Genomic DNA, 18,029 nt, shown 5'->3' with positions numbered 1-18,029 from the left:
GTGCAGTGAGCTGAGATCCGGCCACTGCACTCCAGCCTGGGCGGCAGAGCGAGACTCCATCTCAAAAAAAAAAAAAAAAAAAATGCTAGAGCAAACAGAGGAGAACATTTGCTTGTGAATCATAATAGCTAACCTGTATTGAACAGTTAAGCTATGTGCCAAGTATTATTCTAAGCACTTTATAAGTATTAACTCCTTTAATCTGTATAACCACACCCAGAAATTTGTGTATTAATATACCCATTTTACTGCTAAGAAAACTGAGACCCATAGGATTACATAAGATCACACATCTAGTAAGGGCACCAGAATATGAAGCAGAATTGTCTGACTTCTGAGTCTGTGCTATTAACCACTGCACACACCGTCTCTAGAAAGTTTAATGCCATCTTTATGTCAGAATTTATCTACCTTGTTTATCCTTTAAAACTATTATTGTATTTCTTCATTTACTTGTCTTTTCCTCCCACTGTACTGTAATTCTTTGAGAACAGAGTACTTGTCCTAATATTATTCATATTTATATCCCTAATTCCTAATTTAATGTCTAATTTATTGTAAATAAGTTTTTTTGTTTTTTTTGGTTTTTTTTGAGATGGAGTTTTGCTTTTGTTGCCCAGGCTGGAGTGCAATGGCACAATCTCAGCTCACTGCAACCTCTGCCTCCTGGGTTCAAGTGATTCTCTTGCCTCAGCCTCCCAAGTAGCTGGGATTACAAACTTGCGCCACCACACTAGGCTAATTTTGTATTTTTAGTAGAGACAGGGTTTCACCATGTTGGTCAGGTTGGTCTTGAACCCCTGACCTCAGGTGATCTCCCTGCCTTGGCCTCCCAAAGTGCTGGATTACTGGCGTGAGCCACGTGCCTGGCCTTGTAAATAATAAATTTAGTTGAATAAATAACAATGCCTCTGGGAGGTAGCTATTATATTCATTTTACAAATGAAGAAACTGTAAGTCAATGTTAATCAAACAGTATCCTAGAAAATAGTAGAGCCGGGCGCGGTGGCTCAAGCCTGTAATCCCAGCACTTTGGGAGGCCGAGACGGGCGGATCATGAGGTCAGGAGATCGAGACCATCCTAATGCGGTGAAACCCCGTCTCTACTAAAAAAACACAAAAAACTAGCCGGGCAAGGTGGCGAGCACCTGTAGTCCCGGCTACTCGGAAGGCTGAGGCAGGAAAATGGCGTAAAACCCGGGAGGTGGAGCTTGCAGTGAGCTGAGATCCAGCCACTGCACTCCAGCCTGGGTGACAGAGCGAGACTCTGTCTCAAAAAAAAAAAAAGAAAATAGTAGAAAGCAGAATGCCAGAGCTGAGATTTGAACCCAAGACTTTGATACCTCGTCCAGTGTGCTTTCCACCATGTCTAAGCAGCCACCTTCACTTCCTCCTTCAGAGGGCTATGGAGAGTAACCTAGCAACCATTTCTGAGCTGGAAAATGTCACAACCCAAAGTCTTCAATCCCCTAGGAGGAGCATAGCCTGATGGGGAGAGAGTCCTTGGAAAAGAGAATTTCTGAAAGTACTACATTTGGGAATAGGTGGTTAAAGTAGAAGTTGGATTTGTAAAGGAATACTACATAGTAATAATACCCATTCCTTATTTCAGAGTTTCTGCATGACAGACATTGATCTGTGTGATTTATAAGCCTTGTCTCTTTTTAATGCTCACAATCCCATTAGATGGTTGTTGTTATCTTTGTTTTGCATATGAAAGAATGGGAGCTAAGAGGCCAAGTGCCTCGCTCAAAGTTCAACAAATAAGTGGTGAAGCAGATTCCAACTCAAGTCTATGTTACCCAAGAACCTACATTTTAAGCATTGTGTTACCCCCTGGATATGACAGCCAACTGAAGAGGGGGTATTTTGAGAAGATACTCTAAAGGGAAATTGCCTTCCCTACATCCCAGGGGATGTTAGCAACCAGGAAACAAGGTAGAGAAAACTGTGCAGCCTGAGCCCTGCTGGGTTGCGGGGGACTCACGGAAAGAAGAAATGTGAGGGTTTTTTTTAGCTAACTACGGAGACCAGCCATTCCAATGTTTGAATCTGGGTTCGCAGCACATGATGTCTTTATACTCTTAACCTAGAAATGGCAGAGTTATTTTGGGCACAAAGCAAGAGCTGTGGCTTTAAAAATATGCCAAGTGTATTTATCTCTTCCGCTCCAAGATTACTGAAAATTAGCCCAGCTGTAGCTTGGGGCACCAAACAGCCAAAAAATCTTCTTCCAGCTCAACTCATTCCACCCAAAGAGGGTGAAACACCCAGGAGTAGCAGGTCTAGTGGCCTCTGGGGAGTGGGATTAGATTGGCCTCCCCATTGCTAAGCCTGACATCTAATCACACACGCACCACTCTCCCAGCTGCTCTATAGATCAGAATGCTAGGCCTATGAATGAAGCTCAGCTCTGTCTCTTCCCTCATCCCCAAGGCTTCACAAGAAGTAAACAAAACAAACAAAAACTATTTGATTATTGAGCCAAGGAGTCAATGTGAGAATAGTTTTTCACCTTCGTTATGAAATCCCTGTGTGGGGCTGAATGTGGTGGCTGACACCTGTGATCCTAGCTCTTTGGGGAGGCAGAGGTGGGAAGATTGCTTGAGGCCAGGAGTTCAAGACCAGCTTGGGCAACACAGCAAGGCCCTAATCTCTCTCTCTCTCTCTCTCTCTATATATATATATATACACTTTTTTTTTTTTTTTTTTTTGAGACGGAGTTCTGCTCTTATTGCAGTCTTGGCTCACTGCAACCTCCTTCTCCCGGGTTCAAGTGATTCTTCTGCCTCAAACTCTCGAGTAGCTAGGATTACAGGTGCCCGCCACGATGCCCAGCTAATTTTTGTATTTTTGGTAGAGACAGGGTTTCACCATGTTGGGCAGGCTGGTCTCAAAATCCTGACCTCAGGTGATGCACCTGCCTCGGCCTCCCAAATTGCTGGGATTACAGGCATGAGCCACTGTGCCTGGCCCCTAACTCTATATGTTAAAAAAAAAAAAAAATTAGCCAGGCATAGTGGCACACACCTGTAGTCCTAGCTACTCAGAAGGCTGAGATGAGAGGATCACTTGAGCCCAGGAGGTCCAGGCTGGCAGTCAGCCATGATCTCACCATTGTACTCCAACCTGGGCAACAGATATAGACCCTGTCTCTAAAAAAAAAAAAATCGTGTGTGATTTAGGACAAATTATCTTGCTGTAATTTAAGCCTTTGGATTCCTTTTTAATAAAATAAATATGCTTTACATATGTATTTAGATAAATACATTTATAATAATAGCTTTAATTAATTGTAATTAAATCATTTAAAATTAAATACATGCAAAATACCCAATAAATTGTCTAATCCATAAGCAATCAATAGTCCTTAAACAAATGAATCTTCTACTGCTCTGATCTTAATAAGTAAAATTTAATGAGTGTTTACTTTGTGCTATGCACTTATGCTATGTGCTGTATAAGGATAGTTACATTTAATCTATAACAACCCTATGGGGTGGGCACTACTATGATCTTTTTTTACGGATGAAAACTGAGGCCCAGAGATATGAAATAATTTGCCAAACATCACATAATTTACATGATGTAGCCAGGTTTAAGCCTACTATTCTGATTACAGAGCCTAAGATCTTACAGAGAACAGGGAGTATATTTTTACATTCCCTTGTTTCCATGGAAAAGTCTTTCCACTGTCTATTGAAGCACTAAGCAGCAGAGGGGAAGTGCTGGAAATGCTAGCCCAGGTGAGCTTAGCTTCGTCCCTCTCTCTCTGATCCTGGACAGGATTTGGGTTTCAGACCACGATTCTCCTGTTTCATGGGCTGTGATTACTCAGATTAGGTCTGCTCAATTCATAAAGGACTGGCTGGGGTTGGGGGTGAAGGTGTAGGAGAAGGCGGAGCTTGTCCGGTCGGTCCAACAAACCCCACAGATGGCGAAATAGGGGGTGGGGAAGGAGCTTGAGATGTTTTACAACCTGGGCTGTTTCAGCGGTTGATGGCGGATGGTTTTTTGCCTTTTGGTCAGCCTGAGCACATACTATCATTCTACAATCGGCCAAATTCTGACAGAGAGGGAGACAGAGAGAGAGGCTGATTAAATTGATGCCCAAAGCCAAGAAGGAGCAAAAGAAATCGGGGCTGCTTGAAAAAGACTGCAGTGGCTGACTTGGGTGGTGAGCGGAAATAAGGAGGAGGGAGAGGCGGCGTGTCCCTGCGCGGAAAGTTCACTTGCAAACCCAGAATCTGCACAGCCTTCGGTGCCCTGACTCTTTCCTGGGCATCCAGAGGCAGCAATAGCTGCCCGCGCCGAAGAACGAGCAGTCCAGGGGAGCTGTCTGGGGCTGGGCCGGAAACGACTGTAATCATTTAATAGCCTTTGCCGGCTGCACTGACTTAGCAGAGTGGGCGGTAGGCAGGCTCCAGAGTGCTGTCTGGCAAGATAGTCCCCGGCTTTAATCAAAATGATGGGTTTTCTGGAAGCTCTTTATTAACCTCGGCACTGAAATCCCAGAGCTGGTAACAAAGGGATGAATGGGGACCAAAGGGGCGGAGCCGAAACCTGGAGCCCGGGCTGCATCCGCACCCCTTCCCCCACCTCCACTCCTTCTTTCATCTCATTCTGGCTTAGGGCTCCTGCTGGCATCTCTGTGCCTCCCAAATAGTAGTAACAAAACAGGCAATAACCATAATAATTGGCACATTTGTATAACGCTTTAGGGTTTTCAAAGGATGACCTTGTTATACAGCTCGGGATCTTAGTCTCCTAGCTGGAGTCAGATTCCCTAGTTTTGAGTTCCAGGCTCCACCAGTTAGTGACCATGTGACTATTGGTCCTTAGTCCCCTCATCTCTAAAACAGACACATAACACAGACAGAGATATTAGAAGTATCTACTTCATAGGGCTCTTGTCAGGACCAAAACCTATATGGCCTGTAGATCTGTTTAACTGTGTTGCACGCACACAGGAAGGGCACAATAAATATTAACTACATCGACAACCCTGTGATGTAGACAGGAAGGGGATCATTTCCATTTTATGGATGAGGAAACTGAGGCTCAGAGATATTTATGTAAATGGCCCAGGACTATGCACTAGTGAGAGAACCAGGGCAAGTCCTCAAGAACAGAAAGAGAACAAAGCAAGATGTAGGGAAGAAAAGAAAAGCGAACACCCTAAAACACCCTCCAGCACATGCCCCTCTGAGAATAGTATCCTTGGTCAAAAAGAATTTATGTTCTTCTATTAGGGAAAGTCCGTGTAAATCAGAAAAGCCCTCCTGGCCTTAACAAAACAGTTCTAAATGGGGATGAGGGTGAGTTTAACAGGCCTGGCATTTGCTTCACAATCTTCTGGCCCTTTCCTGGCATTTGCCTTGGCAAAGCCTCTGACCTGATCATTCCTAGTCCCTGAGGCTCAACTCCATCAACTCAGACATCCAGGGTTAGTTTAGCATGAAAAAGAAAGGCTGGAAATTTTGCCAAAAAGACTCCTGGACAGTGCCTAAGGGAAGTGCCCAAATTGGATTATAGGATGACATGAAGTGATCAGCTGTTTCCAGAGGGCAGGGTTTTTTGTTTGTTTGCTCTATCGCCCAGGCTGGAATGCAGTGGTGCAATCTCGGCTCATTGAAACCTCCACCTCCCAGGTTCAAGTGATTCTCATGCCTCAGCCTCCCAAGTAGATGAAATTACGGGCGTGCACCACCATAGTCTGGCTAATTTTTGTAGTTTTAGTAGAGATGGGGTTTTACCATGTTCCCCAGGCTGGTCTTGAACTCCTGGCTTCAAGTGATCCACCCGCCTCAGACTCCCAGAGTGCTGGGATTTTAGGTGTGAGTCACCGTTCCTGGCCCCAGAGGGCAGTTTTTAAAGTAGAAGTGAAGATCTGTATGTTTTTATTAAAATATAGGTTGTTCTGATTTTAAAATGTATCCCTATCCATTGTGAAGATATTGGCTAATCCAATAAAAAAGCAAAACCATATTTTGTATAATTATGATCGTACTCTGTTAAATAAACTTTTAAATCCTATTAAATCCTATTGGGTTGTAATCTATAGTCTGGGAAGGGCTCTGCCTAAAGATTCAGACCTGTACCAGATTTATATTGTCTGAAATCCTCTTTCTAGCCTCTAACAGGCCCATTCATTTGAGTCTTGACTGCATCCTCAGTCTTGTCTTTGCCTGAGGGTGAGCTAGGACCCTGGGAGCATAAGGGAGGGGACTTGCCAGAGATCCTAGAAGGGAAAGGAGGCAGCACTGAAAGAAGAAACATTTCTTTCATCATTTGCTGAGCCTGGCTCCTGATTGGGGTTAGGGGTAGAAATGTGCTTCTTCCGTTTTCATCTTCTTCAGAAGGGAGTATCTTCTTGATTCTGCCCCAAAGGCATGACATTTTATAGGCAAAGCCAGACAAGTGTCTTGAGTGCTCTTAGCCAAAAGGAACTCAGATTAGGAGGCCAGTCAGTGTTTGTCAGATCCTTAAGCTTTTGTTTTACGTGGAATGAGTCACAGTCTACATGCTGCTGAGCTCTCAGAGATATTTGTTTATACAACAACTAGAACAGGTGAGGCACAGTGGTCTGTGAGGGACTGGAGAAACCACACCTTGTTCTGCTCTGCGGAAGCTGGACATGTGGAGGAGGCACCTGACTAGATCTCCGCTTCCTGGAGTTTAGGCTGAGTCATATAGAACCAGGAAGCTCAGTGACATGTTAAAGTGGATTAACTCTTGGCAGTCCTGCTGTGAGGGGCTCCCTCTGCCAATACGCACAGCCATTAATGTCCTTTAACTCTGCAAGATGAAGATATCTCTGTGTTCCACATTTCCAGATGACAGTGCTTAGGCCTTATGCAGAGTCCTGGTTATGGTTGAAGAAAAATTTCCATTTTGGGCTCTGAGGGCAACTAAAGGACTGTGGAGTGGTGCTGAAACCCAGTTTTAGGCGCCAAATCAGAGGCTTTTAAATACATTTCTTGTTACGCACGTCCGTGTGAAGAGACCACCAAACAGGCTTTGTGTGAGCAACAAGGCTGTTTATTTCACCTGGGTGCAGACAGGCTGAGTCCGAAAAGAGAGTCAGCAGAGGCTGGTGGGATTATCATTAGTTCTTACAGGTTTTGGGATAGGCGGTGGAGTTAGGAGCAATGTTTTGTGGGCAGGGGGTGTATCTCACAAAGTACGTTCTCAAGGGTGGGGAGAATTACAAAGAACCTTCTTAAGGGTGGGGAAGGTAACAAAGTACATTGATCAATTAGGGTGGAGCAGAAAAATCACAATGGTGGAATGTCATCAGTTAAGGATATTTTCACTTCTTTTATGGATCTTCAATTGCTTCAGGCCATCTGGATATATACGTGCAGGTCACAGGGGATATGATGGCTTAGCTCGGGCTCAGAGGCCTGACATTTCTCTCTTTTCTCAGTCTCTCAGAGACAGGACCTGTATTTTAAAGGTTAAACAGGCAGATTCTGGCTGAGCTCAATTGCAGATTTGATTAACTTAGATAGATCAAAGACAGTAGTCTCAGAGAAAAAAATTGTTTCTCATCCCTAAAGTGCTATTGTGTCAGCTCTGCCAGGGGAAGCATGGTGTAAGGAAAAGGGTTTGGAAGAGAGAAGAAAATGTCTTGCCCCCTCTCCTCACTGCCTGCTGTAAATTTGTAGTATCTTTATTTTGGCCTCCTAGGCCCCAAGAGCTGCATTATATATAATTGCCCATATGTGATACCATTTACTGAATTCTTGCATTGTGCTAAGCATCAAGTTTAGCACTTTACATACATTACTTCGTTGTCTTTAGGGACCCCAAAAGTGCCTCACTGGAGAGTTGTTTGGTCTGCTAAAAAGTGGGTACCACTTTTACTTCTCACATCAGTCCTTTCATTCATTCATCCAGCAAGTATTTACTAAATACCTGTTATGGGCCAGGAATTGTGCTAGGCACTGGTTATACATTGGTGAATAAACAGATGTATTTTTTGCCTTTGTGAATCTTACAGTGATAGAGGCTAATAGGCTCAGGGGGTGCTGTTTGGCTAGGAATGTCGTAGAATGCCTTTCTGAGGAAGTTACATTTAACATTGACTTGAAGAATGAGGAGTCACGCTAAGAATGGGTAAGAGATCATTCAAGACAAAAGCAAACCAGATGTGTAAAGAGCTTGAAGTAAAAACAATTCCAAGGAGCCAGGTATGGTGGCCTGTAGTTCCAGACACTTGGGAGGCTGAGACAGGAGGGTCGCTTGAGTCCAGGAGTTTGAGGTTACAGCAAGCAATGCTTGCACCACTGCACTTCAGCCTGGGTGACAGAGTGAGAACCTGTCTCTAACAAACAACAACAAAAGACAACTCCAAAGAGTATTCGAGGATCTGAAAGAAGGCCTGTATGGATGGAGTATAATAGTAAGAGGGAGATTTGTAGATGAGAGTGGAGAAGAAGTAAAAATCCGATTATTGAAGAGACTTATGTATCATGGTAAGGAGTTTTTTTTTTTTTTTTTTTTTTTTCTCAAGGCAATAGAAAGCCTAAGCAGAGGAGTGATATAATCTGATTTCTATTTTTAAAGGATTTTGCTATATGTATGTTATACTTCAATTTTATTTATTTATTTATTTATTTATTTATTTATTTATTTATTTATTTATTTTCGATGGAGTCTTGCTCTGTCGCCCAGGCTGGAGTGCAGTGGCGCGATCTCGGCTCTCTGCAAACTCTGCCTCCCGGGTTCACACCATTCTCCTGCCTCAGCCTCCTGAGTAGCTGGGACTACCTGCCTGGCTAATTTTTTGTATTTTTTAGTAGAGATGAGGTTTCACTGTGTTAGCCAGGGTGGTCTCAATCTCCTGACCTCGTGATCTGCCCACCTCAGCCTCCCAAAGGGCTGGGATTACAGGTGTGAGCCACCATGCCTGGCTGTTATACTTCAATTTTTAAAGGGAGACTTTAAGAAATGAAGATGACTCTGGCTACTGTGTGGAGGGTTGGAGAGAAGCAAAAGTGGAAGCAGACTGAATAAGGAGACTATTGCTGCAATTCATATAAGAGATGATGGTGTCCTGAAAGAGTAGTGGCAGTGAAAATTGGGAGAAGAGGGCAGAGTCAAGATATATTTAGGAGGCAGAAATGACAGATCTTGATGATGTATTATAAATGGAGAATGAAGAATAGAATAGAGAAAAATGAATAATTAGCTCTGAACTTTCTGGCTTGAGAAATGGGGTAAATGGGTTGTAATTTACTGAAACTGGAAAGATTTAGAAAGGAATAGATTCGAGGAATCAAGAGTTTGATTTCAGATTCCTTCAGTCCGGGATGCCCGTGAGATTTCCAACTGGGGATACCAGATAGGCAGTTACACATGAGATTGGAGCACAGAGAGATGTGGGCTTAAAATATAAGTCTGCATCTCATCAGCTTATTCAGATAGTATTTATATCCATGGATATGGCTGAGATCCCAAAAGGAGAGAGTGAAGAGAAAATAGAGAAGAGAGTCTAGGGCCAAACCCAAGAAAGCTTCAACACACAGATGAGGAGACTGACAAAGAAACTGAAAAAGGAAACTGACAAAGAACAGCCAGAGAGAAAGGTCAGGAGAATGTTTTGACTGTCCGGGGCCAGTCTGGGGCCAGAATATGCTGTCCCAAAATAAGAAGGATTGTTGAGCTGAAGGCAAGTTAAAAGAAGCAGATACGGCCGGGCACGGTGGCTCAAGCCTGTAATCCCAGCACTATGGGAGGCCGAGACGGGCGGATCACGAGGTCAGGAGATCGAGACCATCCTGGCTAACATGGTGAAACCCCGTCTCTACTAAAAGATACAAAAAAACTAGCCGGGTGAGGTGACGGGCGCCTGTAGTCCCAGCTACTCGGGAGGCTGAGGCAGGAGAATGGCCTAAACCCGGGAGGCGGAGCTTGCAGTGAGCTGAGATCCGTCACTGCACTCCAGCCCGGGCGACAGAGCGAGAATCTGTCTCAAAAAAAAAAAAAAAAAAAAAAAAAACCAGGAATGGTGACATGTGCCTGTAGTCCCAGCTACTCAGGAGGCTAAGGCACGAGAATTACTTGAACCCAGGAGGTGGAGACTGCAGTGAGCTGAGATCTCACTGCTGCACTCCAGTCTGGGCAACAGAGCAAGGCTCTATCTCAAATAAAAAAATAATAATAATAAAAGAAGCAGATACAGGAGGGGTCTTCTGCCCTCCCTCTATTTGCCTAAAAGAACATAAATTTACAAAGACAAAAGTTATCCTGCTTCTACCTCCCTCCTCTGCCTCCTACCACCAGGAAGAACAAAGGTTACCACTGAAGATAACTTTGGACTCTTATTGGCCTGGAAATGGTACTGGAGGAATCTACATTACAAGCTTTACAAATTAGCCTTTATCTGCCATTCATTTGCCTTCCCCCAAGCAGCCACCCATTAGAGACTCAAAAGTCCTTAAAGGTCCTTAAAGGTCTTTTCCTTTGTCTTACACTTTTTTAAAAATTTACTGTTCTTTGTTGAAGATGCTATATAAGCTGGAAATCTAAGCCACCTTTTTGAGAACCACTCATTCTCTGGGTGTCTGTCATGTATGTATGAAATATACATGTTAATAAACTTCAGTTTGCTTTTTTTTCTTGTTAATCTGCCTTTTGTAACAGGGGTCCAGTCCATCTGAGAACTTATTGGGGTTATTGTCCTACATGACAAAGAACTCATGAGAATAAGTGTTTCAAGAAGGGGATGACAGATGCTGCTGAGAGGTTTGATAAGATGAGGACTAAAATGTGACCATTGATTGTGGAAGTAATATAATGAACTTGACATGAGTTATGTTAGAAAATTACTGCTCAGGGACACCAAATTAGAGGAGACTGAGAAGTAATAGGAAATTGAAATAGGAGATGTAGACAACCCTAAACTATAATTGAACATAAACAGTTTATTTGATGGAGCTTTTCACATATCAACCAAAGGAGCAATGTCAAATACATAAACATTGCTATGATGTCAGAGTTCCAATGTTATGGCCACTGGGATCACTTTGCCCACACAGACCATTACCCTTCCTCTCTAGCTCTGACTTCTACTCTTCTAGAAGTCACTGGTATAGTTTATGGTATGTCTTCCAACCAGACTCTTGGGAATGTCTTCTATTGAAAACTCCTGTGGATGCATAATCGTTTTCCCAAGACTCAGGGCAGATTTCACCTCCTCTGGAACCCCATTAACTTTCTCAAGTATAATTAACAATTTCTTCTTCTGGAGTCCCGCAATACTTTACATATACCTTAGTTATTGCATGTATTAAGTTGGTTTCTAGTTGCTTGAGTGTATGTCCCAACTAGACTGTGAGCACATTGAGGGAAGGAACTTGGCTTGGAAAGTAAAATTGGCTTATCTAAACAACAGGATTCCATCTTCTTATGTTGTGTATTCCCATCTCTCCTCTGCTCCATCCCACCACCCTTCAAGGTTATTACAATAAAATTCGGATCAAATAATTGATTCAACTAATTTTTCTTGTTTTGGACAAAATAGACATCCTAATACAGTTATAGCCAAAGTTTAATCTAGACACTAAAAGGAGCATATTTTGCCTTTAGCCTGTATCTTTCCCGTCTCATTCCCAGTCAAGATAATTACAACTGTATTCTTTAGGAAATTCTTCACAAAGAACCAAACATATGTTACTATAAAGCAGATTCTTGGTATCCTAGTGAAAAAACCTGCCCTCTTGCTTGTCTGTAAATACTGGCCTTGTCTGGGTGTGGTAGCTCATATCTATAATTTCAACACTTTGGGAGGCCAAGGTGGGAGGATCTCTTGAGCTCCAAGAGGTTTGAGACCAGCCTGGGTAACATAGTGAGATCTCATTTCTACAAAAAAAATTTTTAAAAAGTTAGCCTGGCATAGTAGCTTGTGCCTGTAGTTCCAGCTACTTGGGAGGCTAAGATGGGAGAATTGATTGAGCACAGGAGGTCAAGGCTGCAGTGACTGCATTTCAGCCTGCGTGACAGAGGGAAATCCTGTCTCAAAAAAAATTAAACAAATAAATAAATAAGTAAACACTTGCCTTGCCCTCAGACTTGAAGAAACAACTCATGATTTTTTGGGGAGGCTCAACCTGCCTATGCAGTACTTCTGTACTCTACCAGCAGTGTAGCGTCAAGACCATGTGTTGGCCCCGTTAATGATTTGTAATGTTTTGTCTTTCAGAACCAGAGGCAGGAGAAGTGTCCCCTCCAGTTGGTGCAGGTGTCAACAGCAACAGCTGGACCTTTAAATACGGACCAGGCAACCCCAAACAATCCGGTCCCGGTGAGTTGCCAGACAAATTCATTATCCCAGGATCTCCTGCAATCATCTCCATCCGGCAGGAGCCTACTAACAACCAAATTGACAAAAGTGACTTCATAACCTTCGGCAAAAAGGAGGAGACCAAGAAAAAGAAGAAAAAGAAGAAGGGTAACAAGACCCAGGAGAAAAAAGAGAAAGGGAACAGCACGACTGACAACAGTGACCAGTGAGGTCCTCAAATGGAAACAAGCCACTTAGCCAGTTTTTGTAATAATGGCAAATCTCTCCCATGTAGCAACTCCCTGCTCCTTTTTCCTATCTATGTGAGCCCTCTTAGAGACCTCAGAAATCTGCAGAAAGTTCCCTGTGTCTGTCTAGAACGCATTTAACAGGTTTTGTCGTAAAAGCTTTACTAAGTCTGGTGTTAACTCTTTCTCTCCACTCTGGCTTGTTTTCAGAACCTAAAAAGCAGACCCAAGTTTCCTTTCTCCTCCGCCGCAAAGGAGAGGCTTCCCAGCCCCGCCAGTGAGAGGTTGGACTCTCTGCCCTGTGCTCCGGGGATCCTGTCTTGATGACACTTGCAGGGCAGGCTGAAAAGTTTTGAGATTGAGCAGCTTGGGTGTTTGTGGCCACTGGGTATGTGTGGCCACCACGGGTATGCGAGTGCCAGACATTGGCTGAGACGGGCCAGCTTAGACTAATTGGTACAAGGAAGGCAAGAAAACAAAGACAAATAAACAGCGGAAGTTATCAGCGTGGAGGGGAAGTGTAAACTAAAAGGGACCAGACTTTCTAAATCTTACAACTCAAGAGGTGGTGGCCACCCTCTAGGAGACAAAACTACCCCCACTGACAAGGCTTTAGGAGACCCTAAAGTCTGTTGGCTGTGATGTCATTATACCTAAAATCTGCATCATACCTGCGAGTCAACAGTTCAGTGTTTTAACAGAGAACCACCCTGGGAAACAGAAGCAGATCTGATGTGTTTCCTATACATGTCCTGCGCTCACTTTATTAAAAATTCTTTTGCACACAATGTTTATGAAAAGGTCAGATCCTTTTCCAATACTTATGCAAAAGCAAAAGAAAACCCTGACACCTCACCTTTCGCTGTTTGTTGTTTCATAGATTTATTTAAAAAAAGAGAAAGTCTATAGCTATAAATCTTTAAAGAGAAATATGAATACAGTTCCCCTAAACTTTTCTCAAAAGAGAATTCAGTCTACAGCCATTTAAATGATCATTGCTGCTACAGAAGTGCTTTAAGAGAATTGTCTGAAACATCTGTATTATATCGGCCACCTGCCAATCACAGCTTTACTCTTTCATGTCACTCTGGGGCTGCCTCTTGCATGTATTACTAAATAAAATGATCTCTCTCTCTCTCTCTCTCTTTTCTAAGAAACAATTATGTGCACTTTGATACACAACCTTCTCTAACCAACTATATCAAGACCCAAAAATTGAAGAAAAATATTGTTTTCTCATACAGTGAGCAGATTTTTCAGTCTTCTGATTCTGACTTGTCTTGGTGTGCTAGCCTACACCTTCTCTTTGGTTTAGTTTTCCTTTTCTATAACACTCTGAATTGCTAATCTTACTAACACCTATGATGTTACCTGAAATCAATCTCCCATATGTATGCTGTATGCTATGATAAGACTCCTGAAATATACTTACTCTGTGCTTGTGTATGTGAATGTTAATGCAACTATTACCTAGAGTGAACTTTAAGCTTTATTGTTGAATGTAATTCCATTATATTTCCTTTTGTACACCTGTGAAAAAGTGGAGTAGTGTTTTTTTAACCATTGTTAATCAGCTTTTGTGTATGAAAGACACAGTAAAATTTCTTTCTTCAATCAAGATACTGGTGATTCAAGGAATTTTATTTATGGTCCAGCCAAGAGCCATCTCTTGCCAAGACTTCTGCTGGCAAGGGAATGGATAAAGCTGTTTTGTTCTAGTAACAATTTTGGAATGAATACTGACAATATTCCATGAGGGTGTGCAAGCACAAATTTTACCAATCTGACCTCTTTGAAGTTGCAGAATGCTTTGAAATTCTAAAGGTATCTGAAGTATCAGCTCATAGAAAGTAATAAAATTTGCTGTCACCTTAAATAAGACATTTTAATTTTGTTATAATGTACAATTTAGAAGTTTGATTAATTACATTATCTATTTAGGCATTAATATAAAAGAGGTAGGAGTCTGTTATTTAAAAAAAAAGCATTAAATTAAAAAAAAAAAACTGTCTTGTCTACTTTTAGCTTCATTCTCCCATATTTTGAAGGGTGTGTAATTTCAGCTCTGCAGGATTGCATGGGGTAAAACTTGTTGCCAACACATGTGAACCATTGCCACATTGTAGGTTGTGATCATTTTGCCCCACTGAAGCCCATGTATCTGACCTTACGTGCCTTTTGAACTAGGAGAATCGGGCTAATTTATTAATGATGATAATTATAATGTATCTGTACAGCACTTTTTACATTTGCGAAGTGCTTTCCAATCCATGTTAGTTACTAGTTATTACAGCTGTAAGGATAAAACACGTCATGTGGATTCATTTTGAATTGGTGCTATTGGTATTTCCTCTGTTATTGCTAATAAATGAAAATGGTGGTATGAAAGAAATGGTGGTCATTTCTAAGTATAAGAGTAGGAGGAAATAGAACGCTGATAAGCAATTAATATTAAGAAGATTGCTGCAGTATGAAACTCACTGTAACACTCTCTGTTCACGTTAGCTTTTATGTCCATTACTAAGGCAAAAGCCCCAATGGAATCAAGATTCGAACTTTACATAATTAGAATGGGCAGCAAGGAGGTTGCTGTGTTACTTTGTAGTTACACTGTTTTAGTCTTCTCTAATAAGAAATGCGACAAACCAACTTTTTTTTTCTTTTTCTTTTTCTTTTTTTTTTAGACAGAGTCTCACTCTGTCACCCAGGCTGGAGTGCAGTGGCACTGTCTCGGCTCACCACAAGCTCTACCTTCCAGGTTCACGTCATTCTCCTACCTCAGCCTCCCGAGTAGCTGGGACTACAGGCGCCTGCCACCACGCCCGGATAATTTTTTTGTATTTTTAGTAGAGACGGGGTTTCACAGTGTTAACCAGGATGGTCTCGATCTCCTGACCTCGTGATCTGCCCGCCTCAGCCTCCCAAAATGCGGGGATTACAGGCGTGAGCCACTGCGCCCAGCCACAACAAACCAATTTTTATCACTAGAGCCCTTCTAGGCATCTTTTTCATTACTTGTTTAGCCCCTGCACCTCTCTACAATTGGGAAGCCAAGTGACACCCCAAAGAAATGGACTTTTAGGTCAGGGATAGTGGTTCGTGCCTGTAATCTCAGAACTTTGGAAGGCCAAGGCCAGAGGATGGCTTGAGGCCAGGAGTTCAAGATCAGCCTGGGTGCATAGTGAGATCCCATTTCTACAAAAATAAATAACTTTATTGAGTACAGGGTGTATGCCAGCCACTCTACTGCATAGGTTCAGTTGTAACAAATAGATTGTTTTGTCCTTTTGTAGTTAAATTTGTATAAATATAAGCTTTAGATGCAGTAAGTTCTCAGGAGCAATTTTGCCCTCCTGGGGACATTTGGAAATGTCTGAAGGCATTGTTGCTTTTCATTACTTGAAGTGGAGGGTGGTACTGGCATCGACTGGGTAGAGGGCAGTGATGCTGTGAAACACCTGGCAATGCACAGGACAGCCCCTACAACAAAGAATCTTACAGCCCAACATGTCAGTAGTACCAAGATTAAGAAACCTTGAGATAGAGTGACCATATAATTTGTGTAGTCCACTTTTGAAATGGAACAGGAGATACCATTCATTATTACTTCAGGATTCAAGATGTAAACTGGGACTGTCCCAGGCTAACTGGGATTTATAGGGACTCTATAAATAATCTGTGCCACTAACTAGATGGGGAATTTGGGGAAAACCACTATTGCTCTCAGTTTTTCAGTCATCTCTAAAATGGTAGTAATTATAATACAGACCTTATAGATTTGTGAGGTGATCTTGAAAAGTTTTTAGCAGGTCTGGCCACACCACAATATTCGATAAATATTATTATTATTAATCCTTTTCTTCCATTTCCTCACCCGCTTTTCAGAGATTTAGCTATTAGACCCAGGGAACTTTTTCTACTGACTAAAATGTGAATGAGGGATGGCAAAGTAAATCAACATAGACTTGGCAATAAAAATATTTTATTTACTCCTCCAGTCTTTTGCTCACCACAGGAGGAAAAGAAGTAAGTTTCATAACTCCTTACCTATTTCTATCATAATAATAATAAAGTCCTTAAGTAGTCAAGTGGCCAGTCTGTTTGCAGCTATTTCACCTCAATTATCAGTGTTCTGAAAGCCAGAAACCAAAGGGTTTGAAATACAACAGCTTGAGAGAAAAAGAGAAGAGTCACCTCCAACAAGTTCTTTCAGCAGATGGGCAAAACAGAAATGCCAAATTACCCACAGACTCGCCTGGGATTTCACAGGCAGTAAAGGACAAGACAGGTGCATCTCTCTCAAGGGCCAGGCTACTTGATATAAGTCTCACATATACAGAGTACAGGATTCACTCTTTAGAAATATTGCAATTGATCTAATTTTAAAGGATGAGATTCTCCAATAAGTGTCTAGAGCCTTGGCTGTTGAATTTTAGGCTCCTAGGTAGGATTGTGTCAGGATCTCATGTTAGTGTATTTTATGTTTAAATTATAAACATTACATTTAAGTTATAAGCCCCAATCTAAAGTACAAATGTAACTGACCAAACACTAATGTGATTTTACTGTTAAATCTAGATTTTAAGACCATGCAAACATTAAGAGATAACAAAAAAACAAGTAAACAAAACTACAGATACACTTCCTCAAGACTTTCAGTCCCTGGAGCTTTTCCAGGAAATGGAAATGGAAAGTTGGCCACTCTTTGACCCAATTTCATCATATTTTCATGTGCTTTCTCTCCTTGTGGAAAAAGCTGATTATATTATTTTCCCCCAGATTACGTTGACTGTTGGCTGGCAGGACACAGCTTGCAACCTGAGAAATTTCTTCTGGCTTTATACACACACGCACACACATGCGCGCACACACACGTGCACACACATACACACGCATGCACATGCACACACGCGCACACACACGCACATGCACATGCACAGAGGTTCCTCTTGTAACTAGGAAGGGGCTTTAGCGAATGAGCATGGTGCTGTCCTTCCTTTGAAATTGTACCTAAGAGTGGTACATAGCAGCCTTTTTGTTCTAATCAGTCAGGTAAAATGTTTTCTGGGTCCCATTTTCTCTTGGGGTTGATCCATGGGGAAATGCCTGCTGACGTATGAAATCTTAAAAGTTTTTTGCCTAATGAAGTCTATCACCTTGTCTTTGAACTTAAGCTCCTCTGAGCTGGATGGACACTAGTACATTTACTTTCACAACATGGAGTATACTTTGCATAAAGAAATAAGAAAGAGTAGGTAGTGAAAAACATAAAGTCCAGCATTTTGTTAGGTTACACAATTGTCAGGTGACTTGGGGATCATCAATCCACAAAGAACATGAGCAAGTCAGACAACCACTCAGCCAGTGGCTGGTCTTAGAGCAGAGCTAAAACAATTGGCACCCGATGCATAAACATATGGGGGACTGACACAACACTTCTCATTTTAGGGTTTGCTTTCACTAGACTTACTTTATTTAGTTTTATGTGACAT

General features: G+C 42.1%; 1 protein-coding gene across 14 annotated transcripts in view; it reads left to right on the top strand.

Moving 5' to 3' along the window:
* The window catches only part of LOC111527854 (protocadherin alpha-C2), a 180,952-nt gene extending 166,027 nt beyond the window's left edge, over nucleotides 1-14,925 (top strand). For 11 of the 14 annotated variants that reach the window (XM_023194467.1, XM_023194415.2, XM_023194432.1 and 8 more), the window contains one exon: nucleotides 12,209-14,925. In XM_023194467.1, the coding sequence (XP_023050235.1) occupies nucleotides 12,209-12,519 (311 nt within the window). In that variant the 3' untranslated portion in view covers nucleotides 12,520-14,925. The remainder of the gene's footprint in view (nucleotides 1-12,208) is intronic. The other 3 variants (XM_026454460.1, XM_023194460.1, XM_023194447.1) reach the window with 1 other exon arrangement.
* Nucleotides 14,926-18,029: the final 3,104 nt, after the last annotated feature.

Source organism: Piliocolobus tephrosceles, chromosome 4 (genome assembly GCF_002776525.5).
Source record: "Piliocolobus tephrosceles isolate RC106 chromosome 4, ASM277652v3, whole genome shotgun sequence".
Taxonomy (NCBI): Eukaryota; Metazoa; Chordata; class Mammalia; order Primates; family Cercopithecidae; genus Piliocolobus; species Piliocolobus tephrosceles.
This window is presented reverse-complemented; position numbering and strand designations above follow the sequence as displayed.